The sequence below is a fragment of the Coturnix japonica genome, chromosome 1, assembly GCF_054131305.1.
Source record: "Coturnix japonica strain WE chromosome 1, WE-NBRP24, whole genome shotgun sequence".
NCBI classification, from domain to species: domain Eukaryota; kingdom Metazoa; phylum Chordata; class Aves; order Galliformes; family Phasianidae; genus Coturnix; species Coturnix japonica.
Genome location: NC_140663.1, coordinates 128,058,836 through 128,080,508, shown reverse-complemented (window position 1 = coordinate 128,080,508; position 21,673 = coordinate 128,058,836). Strand labels below are relative to the sequence as shown.

General features: G+C 43.5%; 1 protein-coding gene across 13 annotated transcripts in view; it reads right to left on the bottom strand.

The window, feature by feature from the left end:
• Positions 1-21,317, bottom strand: part of NAXD (NAD(P)HX dehydratase) — a 45,592-nt gene extending 24,275 nt beyond the window's left edge. For 5 of the 13 annotated variants that reach the window (XR_001552567.2, XR_014941745.1, XR_014941751.1 and 2 more), the window contains exons 1-7: positions 21,127-21,317; positions 19,624-20,423; positions 18,222-18,593; positions 14,653-14,803; positions 13,341-13,386; positions 11,547-11,635; positions 1,042-1,150 (exon numbers count right to left, since the gene is read on the bottom strand). Coding sequence is in view for 5 of the 13 variants with exons in the window: in XM_015851431.2 (XP_015706917.2) it covers positions 1,042-1,150; positions 11,547-11,635; positions 13,341-13,386; positions 14,653-14,803; positions 18,222-18,593; positions 19,624-20,423; positions 21,127-21,302 (1,743 nt within the window). In the remaining 8 variants the exon portion in view is untranslated. Of the gene's footprint in view, positions 1-1,041; positions 1,151-11,546; positions 11,636-13,340; positions 13,387-14,652; positions 14,804-18,221; positions 18,594-19,623; positions 20,424-21,016 lie in introns of all 13 variants that reach the window. The other 8 variants (XR_014941760.1, XR_014941763.1, XR_014941764.1 and 5 more) reach the window with 4 other exon arrangements.
• Positions 21,318-21,673: the final 356 nt, after the last annotated feature.

Here is a 21,673-nt window from a genome sequence, read left to right as displayed (position 1 = left end):
TAGGAAAAATGACCTCTACTACTATCAAGGTACATTCTACATGTCTTGGATAGGGTGGTTTTAATCTCTTGCTTCTTCTGCTTTGTAAATCCACTGTTTAACTTCCAACATTCCTGTAAATTCCATTAATTCCACTTGTTAGTACAACTGATTGATTCAGTGTAACTTCTCAGACTTTGTAAGATTAATATCAACCTAATTTTGTTTCAGTGGAAACATACACTCTGAACACGCCAAGATGTGTTGGGAGTAACACAGGATATCTGAAAGGCTGTGTGGGTGCCTACAGCTTAACATACAGAGCTATCTAAGCTCCTGTTTTCAGTTCAACACTAAGACATGAGAGAAAATAGGATTATTTCTTTATCCAGGGTAGAATTTTGCAACATTTTATGATTAAGACTACTATTTCTTATTGCAAGGGGACACAATCTCTGTTCTTTGGTACCCCTCCTGGCACATGCTGCCAAATACAGCTCCTAAAACTAGGAACTCAAATTCATATTGAGGTTCTTACAGTAGCAGGTGCTCAGCACCTAAGAAAACATAGAGCCCTTAGTCTGGAGATGCCAATATCTATTTCTAATTAGCAACTTTAACAACAAAAACAAAAGCAAATCAAAACAACTACGTGGATCTCTAAATTTAAAACATCCCTCTGAATTTTAATAATGGAGACCATAATTAACAGCTGCAATTTTCTGTCAGCAACACCCAGTTCAACTCTTCCCTTTAAATTATAATTGCTATAATAAATACTAACCATTCATTAACAAACAAACAAAAACCAACAGCACAAAAATAAAAATCAAGCAAAAAGAACCAATTTTATGTAGATTTCTTCAGAAAGTGGGTGAGAATGAACTGTGGAAAATATTGCAGAGATTCCTTTCAATTATGGAAATATACTGCAACAGTTTTATTTAATCTGTGAGTTAGTATCCTTAATCAGAAACATCGGCGTAATCATGCAAAAGATATGAAATTGGTTAATAAAATTCAACACTAAGACAGTGAATAAAACCTCAGAAAACATATTACCTTAGCGTTCTCAAGTAGTGCTTCGTCTCTGCCTAAGCCAGGTCCTATGACAACTGAGTGCAGTCTTGGTAACCACTTATCCACCTCATGGACAGCATTGGGACTATCACTAAACAGAATTGGGGGGGGAAAAAAAGGCATGTTAAAAAAAAAAAAAAAGCTCCATCTTAGCATTCTCAGAATCCACATTTCAGGTGCGAGATAGAAAGAGAGGTCTCTTGTCTTGAGCATCAAGCAAATATATCCTCCAATTACCAAACACTGCTCGGGATATATGGAATGATCGTCCAAATAGCTAAAATGAAACATTAGTTCCTTCTCAGTTCATTCCCTAAGGGATACCACATAAAAATGAGTAGATAATTACAAGTGTCCCCTATAGCCATTAGAAAATAATAAGGCAGGAAACCAACATTTCCTACAGTCTGTCACAGTGTCATGCTTCCTACTTAATGCTTCTTCAAGGAGATTACACCTTGGACAGAAGATTCACCATATCTGCAGATATATTTTGTAAGCTGCTGGAAGTTATGCAACTATTGATTATTCTGCATGGCAAACCGATGAAGCCACTTACAAGCTCTTTTTGTCAGCTTCTTTAGGAGCATTTGTTCCAACTGAATGACAGCCAAACCATCCCCTTCCCCCAGAAGAAACAAGCTACTCACTGATGGCTGATACTTAAGGGTTCTGCAGCATTTTGGTTTTGTCTATGTATGAAATAATGAAGAGAATACTCACTGCCAAAACTAATTGCTACAATAAAGCATTCAGTATTTCACCAGAACTGTTTATTTTGTTCTGATCGGTTCTGTTGTGTAAATAGATCAAAACATTTTAAAAGCACAGCTGGGCAATGCCAGTTAACTCTTATCGGCAAAGTTTAGCCTCCACCTCTGGCTATGCAGCCAATAAGAGATGAACATTTTAACTGAAGCATGAGGGGCAAAAGCTCCGTGAAAGCTAAGCAAGGAGGTACTCCATGATAGCATGACTCCAACCACGTTGAGCTTGCAATACTCCGACAAAGCTCGATTATTAGGGATAAAAGCCCTGGCATGTTTTTTGTATCCGGCAGCTGTACCAATGGGCCATACCACTTGGGAACAAGTGTTTAGCTCCGCTCTGGCAGAATCAGCAAATTCCACAGCGATTTCTGCAAGTGCCAGGCAGGAGCCCAGAGCGGCTGCAGCTGAGGGGCAGGCAAAGCAGCCGCTGGAGGCCGTGGGGCCGTGGTGCCTCATGCCTGGCTGTGGCCCAGCAGCCCCTCCACCAACAATAGCCGCCTCAGAAATCCCGGCCGTGCTGGCTCCCCAGAGGCACCCGGTGCTGACACCACAGAACAGCTCTGTCAAAACAACGCTGCTGGCTGGAAGTGATGGCCCACTGCAGGGGCGATGGGGACGGTGAGGCACGTGATGACAGCACGTTATCCCTGAAGCAGCTTCTCTGCTATGGGAGCTGAAGCTGGATTTCTGATGGAGCCGAGCAGCTCCTCCTTCTCTAAGGGTTGAGGAAACTGCAGTAATACAAGGATTTCCCAATAGCTCATTTCTAGAAACCTCTTTCCTACAGCCACCTATCAACTTATAACCTTGATACGGGCTGGAAATGATGTTTTTCTTTATATGTCAAAGCATTAAAACCAAATTAAACCCAATTCTAATAAAGCATCGCCACTTCTGAATGCAGACACAATTATTCACATATTAAATACAGAAAATGATCGTAGCTGTAGAAAAAGAGAGCTGATCTGTGGCAAAACTCTGCTTCACTGACAAGGATATTTGAAAGGATTGGATTCGAAATACGTTTGGGCAGCAGAAGCCAAACACACTGAACAAATGTTATTTCAAACAAGGCTGAGATTGTACCAAAACTTTCTCTGCACTTTCACAGACCTCTCATGCAAATAATCTCGAGGTAGAAAGTTTGCTAATCTATTTATAATCAAACTTGAAATAAGCTCATTCTGTCTCCAGCCTGGTGGATTACATACACTCTTCAAAACAAAGCCATCTCTTGGGAAATGAACAGCCCAACATTAAGCCACTCCTGCTCACTTTGCCTCTGGTAATAATAAAAACCTACTGTAGAGCTTTTCATCTTCAAAGCATTTTACAAACATTACGTTTCACATAACTCCTTTGCAATTTCACATCAAGAGGCAACCCACAGCATACAAAGGGCCCAAAGATTTAAAATGGCGATAATTACTATTACATTGCAAAATCGGCTATAAAAACATACTGAAAAATAGCTGATGGATTTCTATTCTTTATAAAAGAAAGCAGAACAAAAACTGCCTCTTAGTAGCATCACTCTAACTTCACTTTAAGATCCAGGATATTCACAATAGCTGCAATTATGCAGCTAAGGACACCATGTACACTATCCTGCCTCTATGGCTTTTCTCAAAGCAGAGGGGCTTATCACGCCAGCTTGTAGGAACTGCTTGTTCCTACACACAGACATCAAAGCAGCAACATTTTCAAGCTGATACAGTAAAAATGATCAGCGTTCTTGATCATTTTTCTTCGGGAAGATAATGAGTATCCTCTACATGGTCTCTCCTGACCATGGGATTTAGCACAAAGAAAAACTCTTTTTGCTCTTAACAGCTACAGTCTACATACAAAATTCAAACGCCCCAGTTGGTTTTCTGATACAGAAGTCAACTGGCCTCTGTACTGCAAGGCTTCAGAGCAGTGTGAACACCCAAGCTGCCCTTGTCCTTGGACTGTAGTAATTCCTCAGCAGTGAAAGAAGTTGTTTAGGAGAGGATGCTTGGCATGGGGCACAATCTTGCCCAACATTGTTCAGATAATTTGACAGTACAGATAACAACTTTTAGGTCTCTGGGAATACATATGCCTTGGCTCTGTTGAGTTTACTACTACAGACAAAGCCAACATGTACTTTTCAACGACAACAAAATAAAGGCACCAAAATATTTCAGAGATAGCAGCACAGAACACAAGTCAGGTCCTCAGCTGTTCTCTGCGTACTGTGCTCACACAAATAACTGTTTGCTTCCTTTTTCCCTTCATGCCAATTTCTCCACCTGATTACTAACCTGATTTCAAACTGCTCTATTTAATTATTGCCTCTACTGTCAAAAATGTGCACACACGACTTAAATTAGCACTGTATTTTTTTAAAGTATCTAAAAAGTGTAAGGTATGAAGGTGATGTCCTCTTGATCAAAAGAGATGTGATCTTCAAGCTTGGGTAGACCAAGATCCAGAAAAAAAGAATCAGAGTTGTCTTCAGAACCACAGAGCCGTAAGATAAAGCAACCCATCTTTGTTACAAAACAGGAATCACAAACACAATACCTCTACTTTGAAAAATAAAGCTAATACGAATATAAAATGGAGTCAGAAGATATTTTGCAAAGCCACAAGAAAATAGTATTTGCATTTCTGAAGGGTGTAAAACACTTGGAAAAAGAGATGTTACCTTCCCAGATCAAGGCTCTGACTGAGTAGAAGTTAGGGATTTCTTTAATCACAGAATGGTAGAAGTGGGAAGAGACTTCACAGGAAGTCATTTAGTCCACCCCACTGCTCCAGAAGGACCAACCAGAACAGGATGCCCATGTCCATAACCAGGGACTTTCCAGAGATTGCTAAGGATCCCACCTTAGGAGACTCCACAAACTCTCTGAGCAACCTATTCCAGTCACTCACACAGCACAGAAGACTTTCCTGGTGTTCACACAGAACCACTTGTGTTCCAGTTTGTGCCCACCACCTCCTGTTCTGTTTATTTTCCAATTTTTTCTTGCCTTTTATTTTCTAAAGTAAATTAAGCTTCTTTTTTGGAAGGAGATGGGGTTGGAGAGTGGGAAACAATCTGGCTTTCCCAGGATTTAAAAATATACTCTCACACCATGGATATACACAATGGGAATAATTTGTGAAGCTGAATGCAAGCAATAACACTTGTAAACAAGAAAAGCAAACTACAGTACCATTGTGTAGATGTGTGCAATAAAGATTATGGTGAGAGACCACAGTTATGGCAATGACTACGTCTATAAGAATTACTTAAATCTGCAGTTAACCACTGTTAAGTGAAATATGATCAGGCACCATTTTACAGGAAATCTAGATGATGACAGCTCAGTGTTGCTCAACCAAGAAACTAACCAACACCTCCCAAAACCCATTAAGCTTCCTCAAAGTTTTAGCTTGCATGGAGAGCAACTAATAGAGCTTTGCCTGCATACAGAGAAGAACAACCATTGAACAAACAAGTAAATAACAACTGTAACACAATAAAATTACTACTTTTCAGGAAAATAAAAAGATCTTGCTTAAGCCATCCAAAACCTGAGAAATCTACTAGGTAAGAAAGAGACTAAAGTTAATGTCAAGTCCTGTCCTCTTTGATACCTTTACTGATGACATGGACGAGGGAAACAAGCGCACACTCATTAAGTCTGCAGATGATACCATGTTGGCTGAAAGCGCTGACCTTCCTGAGGACAGGATGGCCCTACAGGGTGATATGAACAGGCTGCATCAATGGGCTGAGGCCGATGGGATGAAGTTCAACAAGACCAAGTGCTGGCACCTGCATTTTGGCCACAACAACCCGAGGCAACACTACAGGCTTGGGGCAGAGCAATGTGAAGACTGTATGCAAGAAATGGACCTGTGGGGATTGGTTGATGCTTGGCTAAACATGAGCCAGCAGTGTGCCCAGGTAGCCAAGAAGGCTAACAGCAAACTGGCTGGTATCAGAATTAGTGTTGCCAGCAGGAGCAGGGAAGTGATCTTCCCTCTGTAACCCCACTGGTGAGGACACACCTCTGTTCTCCAGCTGTCAAAACAAACAAAATTCTGCTGTATGACATATTTTACTCAAAGAGCGGCTTTCACCAAATGATCAAAAGCCATCAAGGCAATAACTTTAAATTATCACAGAAAGCTCTAAACACAGCAGCTTTTCCTATCCAGCAAGAATGACAGTTACTGTCACTGCTTTCTAGAAATGGGAAAAGGAACAATGTGAAAAGCTGCAGCTTTGTCAGATTTTACACAGAAACAAGAAACTGTGAAGCAAATTCATCACAGGTGTAAGTGGGAGCTATTGAAACAGTAGATAACCAGGAATGACTGCACAGACAGGAAACAGCAGGAACACAGCTCTTCACTTTTGTTTCAGGCAGGTGGAACCACCTCGTTAATCACAGATCTGGTTTGGAATTCATAAAAACACCATCAGCAGGATCTCCTCCTAGAGAAGGTCATGGGACACAAGCAAAATTTCTGCAAAGTCATCAACACAGCACCTTACTGCTTACTGGAGAATATGCTCTTAAAAACCTTCTTATGAGTGCACAGGTATAGCGGTTGAGGCTATAGGTGTAGGGAACCTGCTTTGGCAGGTGGGTTGGACTCAATGATCTCTAGAGGTCCCTTCCAACCCCTACAATTCTGTGATTCTGTGAGGCCAACTCCAAATGCATTAAAATGTATCACTGCAAAAGTCAGTTAGGCAAACTGAGACAAAGACATTTTAAGTCTTGAAGTCTAGAATCTTATCTTCAAAGATGAGAAAAAGTCTCTGACCTGAGGATGAAAGAGTATTGGTTTTGTTTGTCCAAGCACTGCAAGTAATTATATTAATGTGAATCAAACAATAGACCTGCAGACAGTTAGATCCTGTCATGTTATACAGTACATCAAAATACGGGACATGATGTATAGCTCTGGAGTGTAGGTAGATCTCTCAGAAAGCCAATTATTAACTATTATTAACTACTGTGGTGAACTTTGTGTGAGCTCATTATTGGAAAATGGGCAAATAAGACAGGGACAGAGATTATTCCACATCAACAACACAGTGGCATGAACAACAATCCAGCAGGTGGAAGGAGCAGTGGTACCCCCCCAATTCATGGCAAAGGGCTGCTCTCAATCTGCATATTCCACAGCCTCGCTCCATGTTCCACCTTCAAGGTAGAGAGAGTGTGAATGACCTACTGATGTACATATTTGCAAAAAATGCCTTATTTATCTTAGTGATAAAACCCCAAACATAATCCACAGCTGCTACTCAGACACCAAAGACTCTCATAGAGGCATGCGATCTTCCATTTCACCAGGCACTGGGTAGGTATACTACACTACCAGTGCACTATAGGCAACAGACCTAACCACAGCCTCCTTATGAACCTCAACGCACTACACAAATAGGGTCTCCTCTCTTTGACCTGCTCTCACTCAGAGCATCTCATATCCCACGAGAAAAAGCCCCAAAGGAGAAGAAGCTATCACTTAAATCTGCTTTTGGAGATTTCTCACACAGACATGGCAACAGCACTCAAGGGCAACCCCTCCAGCCTTGTAAAGATACCACAATTATTTTACAGTCTTCTTTTAGATGTATCCTAATCTTCAGAGCATTTACAGTACATTCTGATCTAGATCACATTACCAATGTGTTAAAGCAATCACCCTCAAAGGTAAAATAACAACCAAATGTCCCGACTCAGCTGTTTTCCCATTTTAGAGTTCACAGAAGAAGTCCTGACCTATTAATGCTTCCTGTAACTGCCTTTGAAAGTAGAACCTATCAAAATCTCTCCCAAATGGCACAACTGCAACCAAACCAAATCTGTGATTTTATAGGCCACAGAATGAAGCTCTGTGAATTGACCTCATTGCAGCCTTTCAATACCTGAAGGGAACTTACACCCAGGAGAGGAGTAAACTCTTTGAAAGGGCTGACGATAGCAGGACATGGGGAAATGGTTTTAAGTTAAAAGAGGGAAGATTTAGGTTGGATGTTAGGGGGAAGTTCTTCACTAGGAGAGTGGTTAGGCCCTGGAACAGGCTGCCCAGGGAGGCTGTGGATGCCCCGTCCTTTGAGGTGTTCAAGACCAGGTTGGACGGGGCCCTGGGCAACCTGATCTAGTAAATGTGTATGTTTGGTGGCCCTGCCAGGCAGGGGGGTTGGAACTACGTGATCCTTGAGGTCCCTTCCAACCCGGGTCATTCTGTGATTCTATGATTCTGTGTGAAGCTGAGTTGACAGGGTAACCACCCTCAGAATGAAACAGCACTGCCCCTAGAAAAACAAACTTTCTTTTTTTCTTTATTAATATTGGCTGATGAAGTGACAAGTTTCTATTGTTTTGATATCGCTCTTCAGTTTACAGTTGAATCCTAATGTGCAGATTATAGTTGAACCAATACCTAGAAGGCTAAAGTACTTCAAATCAGCTGTGGACACACAGAACAAGTCTCAGTTAAAACATGTTTTGGTAACTGTCAGCTACAAAAAGGAATGAGACCCTAAAAGCTTCCAATAATAAATAAAGAGAATACCCGGGATGCCTTTCTTCATTCAAACTCAAGGAAGATTAAACACCAAAGAAATCTAATGCTGATGTCAAACCACAGCAGTATAGTAAGCATTCAGAAGGATGATTATATTCTAGGACCTAACTGGAATATAATGGGTCTACATGTGTATGCTTCTCTTTATGTATCAAAAAGCAGCAAGACCAGCCTCGCTCACCACAGTGACACCACAAATCTTTTGCTACATCTCTATCTGTAAGATTTCACCTGGGATGAGAACCCTTGCAACAATGGGGAAACAAGAGACACAGCATGAGGTGAGCGCATCTCCTTTCTTCTATTCACTTGGCAGCGTAAAGCAAAGAAGCAGCAGCTTTTCTTCCCAAGAACACTGGACAGAGAACACAGGTCTGTAAACAAGTTTTGTCCATGGGGCTGCATGACATGATTAGAAACAGCTTAAGTATACTCCTCCGAGTCAGCACACATGCAAACTGACCTTTATCTCACCCTAAGTAATTCAGAAAGAAAAACAACAAACAAACACTACTTTCTCATGTGATTCCTAACCAGGCTGCTGTCTAAATGTGGTTTCAGATAAAGATCACACAATTTATACATGTATATGCTGTAGGTATGTAAAAATCCAGCAACCAAAACATTCAGGAGGTTTCTTTCTGGTAATCAGAGCAACCTGAGCTTTCTCTCTGACTTGCTTCAGTGACAGAATTTCTTTCACTTCTTACTTCTTCCAGCAGATTACTCAAAATAGAATTTAATCTCACACAATTTAATAGCTATTCTTAACTAACAAAACTAAAAGCTATGAGCCTCCTTCCACAACAGAACAGATTTATTTTGTCTTCTTCTAAAATATAGCCAACTGGGTTCAAATAGCTCATTCAACTCTATGATTGCTGGCCTATCAAGAGAGGGTAAGGTAACTCAAGACGGGTATCAAAGACTTTTCGACGTGACCAAAGCCGAAGAATGGACATGCCTGCAGTAAAACCCGGCTTTCACATTTCAGTATTATCATCTTGTCTCTATTTGTGTAAAGTTCACAGTAGGAGTGTGATAACAAAAACAAATTAACTAACTGACAAAAAAAAAGCCCACAGAAAAACGTAGCTCAAAACATGAGTGATGGTAGGAAGAGTGAGGTAGATGTGACTAAAACACAGTGCAGTCCATTCTCCAAAGGACCTTGACTTCTGTAATTTTTAGTTCTCCACAGAGAAGCAAAAAGTCAGACAGCAAAAATATTGGAAAGATGGTTAAACTATTAGTACTACTTTTATTACCACAAAGGCATCGATGATGCCTTTGATAGAATCCCTAAGAAGGAAAAATCACTATAGATAATACTGACAATTCATTGCTCCTAGAAACACAGTGAACAGTATTCAACTCAGGCAGTAGGGACACACAGAGCCAGGTATTAAAGCTTTATCTTCTCAAATCCCAGGCTGCAATGTGCAGTTCTGGCTCTTTTACCTTCCCACATGAGAACACTGAATGGAAGTCACAAGATAAATCACAAGAGAAACTTGTATTATAGGGTGTCTCTAGCACAAGACGTTACACTTTAAATGAATCCGGGATGATCTGCAGCTGTGGCCACAGGGAATTACCCTGGTAATTCTGCAAGAGGGATGGTTATTTTCATAACTCTCCTACTCAATCCTTCACACATAATGTTCTTGACATTCTTGAAGCAACAGGCATTTGCCAAGGACCTGAAACAGACTGAAACAGTTCTCAAACACTTCTGCTAGTCCTGCCACCAAAGATCAGCTGCAGCAGCAATAATGAGCCGGAAGAGCCTCTACGTTCAGAGGGCAGCAGCAAAAAGACGTTTCTTCTTTAAGGTGATCCCCCTTGAAGTGAGGGCTGTACAGAAAGGTAGCGGCAGCCGAGTTGCCGAGGAGATGATAAAATGTCAGACTTCTGGCTGTACAAAATGGCAGTTGAACCCTGGCAAAACGCCAAGCTGTTCAAATAGTGAATTGAGAAGTACACAGGGCCATAATTATGATTAGCATAATAAGAGAGTGGTACAACAGCTACCTAGTTACTCTGAAGGGTCACAGAGAAATGATAACAAAGCGAAGTTTTAGGGAAGGACACAAAAGAAAACAATGTCATAGCCCAGTGGTTTTTAGCCAGTTTCTCCCATGCATGAAGCCTGGCTCAGGAGAAAGTACAAAGACTTGATTAAGCTCTGAATCAAGAGCGGCCAGCAACCCTAGCAGGACTCAAACTGCTTCAGGAAGAGGTTAAAAAGAGATGTTTGAACAAATAAATTCTGAACATTCTGATATTTGCACGTCTTTTTCATTTTTCATGTCGTATAAGCAATGTTTACAGAGCCACAGATTCACACAATTAGCCAGCTGCCTGCGTGGAATTAATCAGAGCTGTAAGAAAAGTACTACTACTTATTACTACATTATCACTGATTTTCAGTCTTAACACAATATGGATATGAAAACTGCCAGATTCATCACAGAATCACAGAATTATCAAGGTTGGAAAAGACCTAGAAGATCATCTAGTCCAACCATTACCAATACTTCCCAGCTAAATCATATTCATCAACACAACATCCAAACGTTTCTTGAACACTCCCATGGTCGGTGACTCCACCACCTCCCTGGGCAGTGCATTCCAATGCCTGACTACCCTTTCTGAGAAGTAATACTTCCTAATGTCCAGACTGAATCTCCCCTGGCGCAGCTTAAACCCATTCCCTCTAGTTCTATCATCAATTACATGAGAGAAGAGGCCAACCCCCAGCTCACTACAACCTCACTTCAGGAAGTTATAGAGAGCAGTAAGGTCACACCTTGTACATCTACAGGAATACATATGTTACTGTAACCACTGTAACACCCCACTGAAACAATTTCTCCACTTCAAGTTCATTCATCCCTGATGCATTTCAGAACTCAAATTCAGGGAATAAGGATCTTCCTTATAAAGACAGTTGGTTATCAAACTTTTCACCTTGTTAATAACTCTTTTCCTTCTATTCCCAGCAGCAGCTGCATATGTAATAAAGCAAGACACTTATGAAGAAAAGTGAGAGCAAGTGTATGTAATGTAAGCTAATCAAGTCTCAGACTGCAATGTTCAAACCACTACGCCTGAGTCGCTCATTTAAACAAAACAGAAATGACTTACAGAACTGGATGAACAATCAGCTCGGGACTATATGATTTGATTACTGTTGCTGCATCTTTGGTACAAAACACATGGGATAAATCTGCACCCTAAAAAGAAAAATTGCAAAAATAAGCATCAATTATACAGCAACAACTTCAGAATTCCAAAGCTTAGACAGCAGCAAATAATTCACCTCTTTTCCTATTTCTCAGTAGTTAAAGGGAACTTTTCTCACTCTTCTATTTTGACTTTATCTTTGCTCACCTGAACAGTGGTTCTCATTTGCAGATTAGTAAAGATTAAAACATCACACACACAGTAAGAAAATAAGGCAAGAGAACTGAGTTGAGCAAGAGACAAGCTGTACTAAGGAAAATAATAAGGTACTATGATTGCAAAATACAGCTATGGCAATCTCTGAGTACTATTCCAGCCCTATCGCTTTCACTCAATGGGCCAAATCCATACCAGATATCCATATACCAGATAAAGCCCAGCACAATTTCAACAACTTCCCTTCAGCTAAATGAAGCCAAGGGGTTTAGTCTCAAGCTTCTACTAACAACTCAAAAAATCACAAATACACTTTAAAAACACGTAATACGCAGGAAACCTGATCTGCTACCTGTCTTCCCTGTTGAAATTTCTCAAGGTTAATAGAGCGTCCCCTCTGCTTTACTACTTATACATTTAACATTTCAAGCTACTAAGTAGTTCATAAATATGATCCTATGATTCCTTATGTGAAGCTGCAATGAGCTGAGACCAAGTAACTCAAAGAGGGGACTCCCATAATACACTTCTGTATTTGCACATAGTGAATAGAAGGCTGAGTAGTTTCTAATGTTTATAGAAGATTATTAAATGATATAATTTCAGTTAAAATCCTTGAGAGATTGGTGGGAGGAAATACTGAATAAGCACTGAGTTGGTTCTTATCCAAACAGACCTACAAAAGGAGCACAATGAATGGGAAGCACTGATCACAGAGTTCTGAAAAATATACGTATTATGTAAGCATGTTTGGGGTACATCTGAATAATCACCACAGTATTCGTGCAGTGCGCAGTAAGTTTATCTTTAGCCGTTTAATTTGTCACTAAAATAAGGGAGTTCACACTTCTACGGGGAAAAAAGCCTGGAAAATACTTCTGCTAAAGATTATAATGTAAATTAAGGGTGCTATTGAAAAGATACGTTGAATTCAACCAACAATGTTTAGACTTACAGCACCTAAGTATTTTACAAGCCTAAAGCTCTACATTGTCCCATTCCTGGAGGCATCCAAGACCAGGCTGGATGTGGCTCTGGGCAGCTTGGCCTAGTGGTTGGTGATCCTACACACAGCAGAGGGCTTGAAATTAAATGACCACTGTGATCCTTTTCATCCCAGGCCATTCTATGATTTCAAAAGAAAGTTATTTCTTTCAGTGCTTACCAAGAATTCTGACTGAAACACTGAAAACACGACTTCAAACACTAACCTAAAGGTTATGTCAGAAACTGCTTCAGCAAGGTTTTAAATTTGCTATCCAAGCCTCTGATAAAACAGTTTTCTCTACAAAACCTTCAGTTTTCTGCCATATCTCTACCTGTACATTATACAGAGAAAATATTTGCAGGAAACAGTAAGTGACACATCCATACAAAGTACTTTTACAAATCAAAAGCTGAGGATTTTCTTTGTTAGATACAAGACCTTTTAGAACTTCAATTTGAACTACAGCACAGACCGAATGCTTTTATAAAATGGCACTAAGCCAACATAAATGATGAAAAGTTCATTTCAGATTGATATAGAAGAACACATACCACTTTGAGAGCTGTAATTGCAGCAAAATACGGTGCTCCTGTGTATCTAGAATGAAATGAAAAACAATTTAGATTAGGAAACACATTCATGAGGTTAGACAATCTGGAAATCAGTCTGCCTTAAAGAAGACTAAAATTCAAGAGCAAATTAAAAAGCTTTCTCTTACGTTTGCTGTCAAAGACAGATAAAAATCCTGCTACACTGAAGCCAATCTCAAACTTCGCTTTAATTTTAAAGGAGCTACTTTAGTCACCTGATCTCATCACAGAAATATTTATAAAGATCACGATGTAAAAAAGCAAACTCTTTACAGACAATCAACTTTAAAAGTTTGAAAACCGACAAATAACAAAGAACAATAATTGAGCACTGTTTGCAAGCCAAGTCTGAGATCCATGACCTAGTTCACTCCCATCTGGTTTCAGATGCTTAACCAAATTGCCTAAACCGGGATCCCAGTTGCCCTGAATTCTCTTTATGAAGTCTGAAGAGCAAAGTAGAGGCAGAATCACCCAAAGAGGTGTCTGCTTGGGCCAAGAGCTAAGAACCCAGGCCTAGCAGACCAAGAGGAAAACTAATTCCAGTCTAACAAATACAGCACATTTTGCTCTTTATGTAATGGCAGACCTCTTTCACAGGAGAAAGATGCCACCTCTATGTAGAAAGGGGAAAATTAACAGCAGGAAGGTACAATAGCTTGTTTGAAGTATTGTGCACGTTACTGAAAGTGGCCAAGAAACAGAACAGTGGTTTTATATCTAGACCAATATAACTGATTTATATTGTATTTCTTTTTTATTTTTTTTCTAAAGCACGCTATTTCTATTGCTCAAGAACATGAATCAGGTTATTAATAAAATCTAGTAAACAACATAATTCATCAAAATAATAAGCATACAGTAAGATGATCTCAGCAACCTTCTATTCCTGACTTAAGATATCTAGTTCCCAAGATAGCAAAATACAACAAAGATCAACTGCCTTATTCTAGTCCATTTACTTCTATAACATCATCATGCAATGGGAAAAGACATCAACATTGAATGAAGAAAGTTACCGTGGTCAGAAATTACTCAGAAGGTGGAAACAGGCACAAACTGCACTCTAAGCTTCAGTCACATTCACAACTGAAAGCTTGTGTCATGACACTAGGGCAATATGGCCATTCGTAAGAAAGATTATGATGAGACTAGTAAAGCACTCCAAAAAATACTCAAGTTCTAAATGTAGGGCAAGCTTAAATGGCTTCTACAAGTAGGAATGACAACTGCAACCTCTTGGAAACGACACTCAAATTTCTGATTAACTTACTCTCGACATCCTCCAACAATGCCTATACGTCCATCTTGACCTTTATGCCTTTTCCCGGTTAGAGGAGGGATAACGTTGCGCACCAGTTGAAAAATATTCTCCATATCCTTTAGAGTGTGATTTCGGTGCAGTGAAAAAGATCTCTCTATAACTGAAAAAAGAAGTGTTACTTTAAAAAATGCTCTTTCTTAAACATCAGCATTTAAGTAGTCAAACAGTAACAAAATTACTCAAAGATACACAAACTGACATCCTTGTAAAAACCCAAAGATTTACCACCTAAAGACCTTTAAAACACCAAGTAACTGAGGAAAGTGATCATTTTTTATACATACATTTCAAGTCTGATGCAGTGAGTATTCCCACTGCTCACAGTCTTAGGGCTCAAGTACAGAAAGAAACAACCCCCCAGAATAGATAAGTTGCAACACACACACAAGGCTATCTTCTTAGTTTGGTCTTAAATCGCTTCTGTAATTCTGCTCTACTGAAATAGGTACAACTTGGTGAGCACTAAATACACCTGGACATGAAATGAGTAGTCAACAGCCAAACCCACATCCCATATTGACACCCTACCTTATTTCCATTTCCCCTCACAGACTTCCACCTCTTAGCAGACTCAGGGCCTATCTCACTGCTTTATTTTGGCAGGTGGATACAGAGCATAACAGGAGTCATTCTGCAAAGCTCTAATTCAATTGCACTAGCCGCAAGCATTACAGAAACAACAGTTTTTAGCTAGAATGCGACTACTGATCCCTGATGCAAAATTATGTTTGAAACTATAAATTAAACCAACCATACATGCAGAAGGCCACGTGTTCAACCTGCTGTTTCAAAAGACTATGAAAACATAGAAGAAAAACATATTTCAACAACTATACTGCACAACTAAAGAGTATTAAGCAGTGTACCCAAGGCAGGACAAATGTGAGGATCAGTACTTCAATGGACAATATAGTAGCCATAAACTAAACAAATCACATTCTTGTGTTTCGACACAACTCCCCATATCTGCACAAAGCCTGGTCAGAAGAGAGCTCTGTGTGATTGGAAGGTGACTCCTACGCTTTAGTCACATTTCTTTTCTCACACAACTTCTAAGTAGCTTTCAAGGAAGTGCTAAATACTAACAGAGTACATAAGTAAAAATAACTCGCACTGTAGTCCTAGCTTCTAGCTGCATAACATAGCCCTAAAAAATGGAGGAGAAAAACCTGTGCCACAAAATGAAAGAAAAACATACTAAGCAAGAAAAATTGCATCTGCGCACTATCAGCAGAAAGCATCTTTTGCTCCATCCTCCCGAGAATCTAAAGCTACACCAGACACGCTAATCTTCAGTAACAGAATGCGTTAGTGTTCCATAACGATAAATACTCCTGGCTGATCTTTTGCTTCTAAAATCCTTCTATAATACAGGCATTCCACTCCTATTGAGATAAAAATAAATAAATAAAATTAAATCCACCCTGCTTTGGACTATGGCCAAAATAGCACTGCAGCGACCCAGAGTAAAACAAAACACTCATCTCCTCCAGAAATAGGGCAGATTATTTCCTTTGAATCACACTTCATACATTATCTGGCTTTCAACCACACGACAAACATACCTATCTTCCACCTCAGGAGGACTTCACAAAGCCCTCTGTTCGTTTGCTGCTCGTTATTGTAAGTATAAGCAATTACGTAACAAACAGAAAGAAAACAGAACTGCGCAGAAAGGAATTCACAGCAGAGTCCTGCTTACCTATGTACACACCGGGGCACATTTAGCTATAAACAACTGACATCCTAATTCCTTAAAAGATATGCTGCCTGAAGCGCTTTGTTTTTAGCACTTCACCGCAAATGCTTTGTTACACCCTCAACATTCAAAAGATTCAAACTCAAGTTTCTCTTAGTAAAGTCAGATATATGCAATGTCTTCTTGCACAGCGCCGTATAACTGTACACCCATGTAAAAGAAAGTGAATTGTAGTTTCAAGCCTTTACAGATAATAAAACCCTTCCAACTTCTAGCAAAAAGAAGATTTGTTACAAGCAGTGGTAAATCCCTGCTGGTACTGTCACACCAGTGTAGAACGTCCAATGATTTCCTTAGAGATTTGCTAAGCACTTCAGGTTTCCTTTCACAGAAGCCATTTATACACAGAATCCATATACTTGCTGTAATTTACCTAGAAAAGCCTCTGGACATTGAGGAATTCTGCAGACCAACTATCCAATCAGAAAACAACTGGTCAGAAAACAACACGGTCACCAACCCTAAGCCTCCAGCACACCTGAACATCCAATTCCCAACACACCTACAGGGACACACAGAACGGTAAAGGTTCCAAGATCCTCTCAGGAACCAGCATGCACCTCTTAGGATCCAAAGTGTGGGGTTATTATTCAATGCCACGAGTTTGGGTGTTGGGTTTTTTTCCTTTTCAAGCCAGAATTTCTCTTTCCAGCAGTGCAAAGCTCAGAATTAAACCCAAAGAGACTCGTTTCCACACAGCAGGCCACGATCATCAATCCCAAGGCTCACTCTGGTTTCAGTACCAGCTAAAACCAACCTTCCTCCTGCCTACACAACACACCTCTACATAAAGAGACTACATACATGACATGGAACCGCAGCTCTAGAAAGTCTAGTAATAAAAGCTAGGATCTGATCGTCAACTTCTGGCCCACATGTGTCACAGAAGAAAAGGTCTGTGCAAGTAATTCACAGAATCACAGAATGACCCGGGTTGGAAGTGACCTCAAGGATCATGTAGTTCCAACCCCCCTGCCTGGCAGGGCCACCAAACATACACATTTACTAGATCAGGTTGCCCAGGGCCCCGTCCAACCTGGTCTTGAACACCTCCAAGGACGGGGCATCCACAACCTCCCTGGGCAGCCTGTTATTCAAGAGCGTTTGCTTTGTCTTTCTCTGTAAAATCAAATTCAGGCCCCCAAAGAATTTATAAACGACCCAGTAGAGAATAAAAAGCAATGCCAGCTTTCCCACGTTGTACCATATCTGCTGCAGTAGCATGTTATTTACTGAAGAGGCAGCAATTTTTATTTAATGGGATTAGTTTTCAAGAAGCTGGATTTTAACATTTGACTTTTCTGGAGCACAGGCAAAACGTCACTCCCTTCCCAACGTGGACAAAACATATGCACACCCTTAACTTCACACACTGAGTCAGTGCTGATAGCCTCAGCTACAGCAGAACTTCTGCTATAACACACTTCCCCTTCCCACCTGCCTTTTATCTATATATATATAAAACTTCCTTAACTTCATTTTACGGAGATGTGAATGTTGAAAGAAGTGCCCAGCATTGATCAAGTTTGAAAAGCGTTAATTCAGTCAAGGAAATTTGTTGTAACTAACATATCTATGTTAAATAAGCAGTACAATGGTATGAACGACGTTTTAATTCCGTTTTACATCAGACAGACGCCTTCACCACAACATTAAATAATTCCAACTACCTTTTATTTGCAAAAGCTACTTACTAACAGGGCTTTCACACAGAACTTTAAAAAAGACTCGCTTTTATTTATGCTATAGAAGGAAGTACCTATCGGTGGCGAAAGTGCTGCTGTCATAGCATTATAATTAAAGTTATCCCCATATGAACGATGGTTTGCTCTCTGAGGTGGACTCGTTGGTATAGACTGTGCCCTTTGTGATACCGTAGAAGAAATTCCTGACAACATCTGTCCCAACATCTGCAGCATCTGGAGCTCTCGAGCGTGTTCAGCTTCGCGCCGTTTGTCCTCAATTTTGAGCCTCTGCTCTTCGTATCTATAAAATTTCTCTTCCGTATCCACGCTCTGCTGCAAGAATTTCTCCATCATTTTATCCAACGTTAAATTCGCGTGGCGCTTCTTTGATCTTTTGGGCTGACTGAGAGGCGGGGTAACCGTGGGAGCGCTCATTTCTTTAAAGCCTAAAACAAGAGGAGAGAGGGTTTTATTTCTGAAGGACTAACAAGAAAGCAGCAAAAAAATCCTCCTATGAAACGTGGATCAAACACATCACAATGTTGTTACTGTTTTAGTGCAAAGTGCAGTTATCTCAGACATTTTTATTTCAGAACACCTAAGCAAAAATACTCATGGCCTTCTATAAAGTTACAAAGGCAGCACAAGAATCACGCAGACATCTTTTAATTGTTGTAGTACTAAACTTGGACAATAGGAGCCTTTTTGATCTTCTAAAAAGGTTTAAGTGAAGGCTATTAAATAGTACGGGCTCGTTTGTGTATTGCAGGTAATTACATTAATCTAAATTGAGTTTCAGTCTGTTGGCATTCCGGATTTGCATTTCAAAAGCACACGAGTGTAAACAACTCTTTGATGGGGTTTATGTGTAAAAAGAAGGTTGGTTAAACGTCAACCAATTGGCTGATGCCTCAGTGATGTCAACCGCTGAAGACAGGTTCATGTTTGCATTAAAGCCCAGCGTTAATCTAGATTTAAAACAAACAGCGCTGCCCCCCCCTCCCCCCCCCCCCCTTTCTCTATCCCCCTCACACGGAGCTGCGGGGAAAGGACAAGGAGGAAGGGGCAGCCACTGCGTGAAGGCTGATGTCTGCGTGCCTGCTGAAGTTGGAGCAGAGCTGATGGAAGAACTCAAGCAATTCGTTACGTAAAAGCTCCCCCCTCGCTTTCTGCCCCATCTGCAACAATAAGCAGATTTTTCATTACGATCTCCATCATCACCATAACCCATCAAAGGGAACGGGAAAACCCGCGGGTGAGAAGGACACCCGCGTCCTCGCACAGCGCTACCAGCAGCGTCCTCAGCTCTGCGCCAGCGTTCCCTCGGTTCCCCTCCGCTGAACACCAATAGAACCTCCCGGCTCTGCCTCCCTCCCCTCCCCTCCCGCGGGGCCGAGGCTGCCGAGGACGCGCAAGGTGCAGGGCCGGGGCCGCACGGGCAGTGCTGAGAGGGGGGGGGGGGCGCCGGCTACTCACCGTCTCCGGGCGGCACCGGGATGGCGAAGGGGGGGCACTCCACCTTGATGGGGCGCTCGGCGTACGAGGAGCACTCCCCGGAGTCCTCGGCGAAGTTGTCGCGGGGGGACTCGAGCCCGGCGTCCTCGTCCGCCTCGGGGTCGTTCTCGCGGCCGTTGTGCAGCACGCCCGGGCTGGGCGGCACTCCGAGGGGCTGCGGACCGTCGGGCAGCGGGGGAGGCGGCTCGGGGGCTCCGTCGGGCCCCCCCCGGCAGCTGAGGATTCGGTCCATCTCGTCGTAGTACTTGCAGATCTTGCGGGCGTGCCCGTTCTTCTTCAGCCCGTCCCGAGCCTGGTAGTACTGCCGCTTAAGGCCCTTGATGCGGATGCGGCACTGCTCCGGGGTGCGCTCGAAGCCCAGCTCGGCCAAGCGGCACGCCACGTCCCGGTACACATGGCTGTTCCGAAAGTTGCCGTCCAGAGCCGACTGCACGTCCGCCTCGCCCCAGATCTCCAGCAGCGCCCGCGTCTCCAGGTCCGACCACAAGAAGCCCCGCGTGTTCGTGATCATCCTCGGCCGGCCGGGGTCACTGCAATGGCCGCGCACCGGGAGAGGAGGAGGAGGAGGGAGGGACGGAGAGAGGAGGTGCCGGGGGGGCGGCGGGAGGGAGCGGGGGGGGAGGTTAATACCCGCGCTCCGCGCTCCCAGGGGGCGCCTACGGCAGCCCCGGCCGCGGTGCGGCGGGAGGCGGCGGGGAGCCGGGCCCCGGGCCCCGCATCGCAGCGCGGGCCGCCCGCACGGCAAACTTTCCAGCGGGCACCTGCAGAAAGGGAGCGACAAAAAAAAAACAAACAACGGCCCACCAACCGAGCCCGACACGCACAAAGCCCCCCCGCAGCTCGCCCTGCCCTGCCGAGAACAACACACAGATACGGGCGCGACTCGCTACCCCCGGGCAGGTCACAGCGCCCCGTTCGGCGCTCAGCCCCGTGCGGCCGCTCCCCCGCCGCGGGCGGCTCCGGGGGCGGCAGGACGGCGGTGCGGGCGGCACGCGGAGGCCCGGCTCATGGCAGCGCCCTCCTCCTTCCCTCCTTCCTCCCCCTCCTCCTCCCCTCCCTCCCGCCGCAGTGGATGCACACACACAGACACACACACAGACACACACAGACACACACACAGGCCGCTGCAGCTCGGCGCACGGCGGCCGGACGGACCCCGCGGATCCACACAGCCCCTCGGGGCAGGTGCGAGCCCGAGGCCAGGCGGGGCCGGCTGTGCCCTTTTCGCCCGCTGCCCACAACACACACCGGCGCAACGCTGCGCTCCCCCCGAGCTCTCTCAGGCCCCGGCCCCCGCCTCACGGGCAGGTCCCACCCCCTCGTCGCCACAGCTCCGCCAAGGAGATGTCTGTACCTTCGTCACACCGCAGCCAGAGGGCCGCAATTGCGGCCAAGGCCAGCGCGGCCACCGAGCCGATCGCGGCCCGTCCGCACATCCCGCCGCGGGAGGCCTCTATCGCTTACCTGGCCGCAGCGCGAGGCTCCGCGCAGCCCAACGCCGCCCCCAGCTCATCGGAGCGGCTTCCGGCTCCGCGCCGCGGCGGGGCCGGGCCGGGCCGGGCAGGGCAGCGCGGGGCCGGCCTACGCGGGCGCGGCAGCCCGGCTCCGCTCCGCGCCTCCCCGCGGCGCCCCGCGGCCATGCTCCCCCCCCGGCGGCAGCCAATGGCGGCCGCGCTGAGGGACGGAGCTCCCCGCACCGCCTGCGGCCTGAGCCCGCCGCTTCTTTCAGGGCTGCTTCCCCCAAGCCTTCCCAAGGGGAGACGATGCACACAGCCTGGCGGCCTTCGGGTTGCCTCCACAGCCCTTGTCATTGAATTTGAAAGGTTTAGATATTACCATTTGTATTTATTGCTCCCAGCGTTTAAAAGCGCTTTGCACCCCTCGTCTCACCGGGCTTTTTGGAGCAAACCTTTGATTTACGAGCGTGATTAGTTTCTGAGGTGCTATTTATGTCTCAAATGCATCACTTTTAGGCAGTATTCTTGTACTATTTTCTTTAAAGCACACCAAA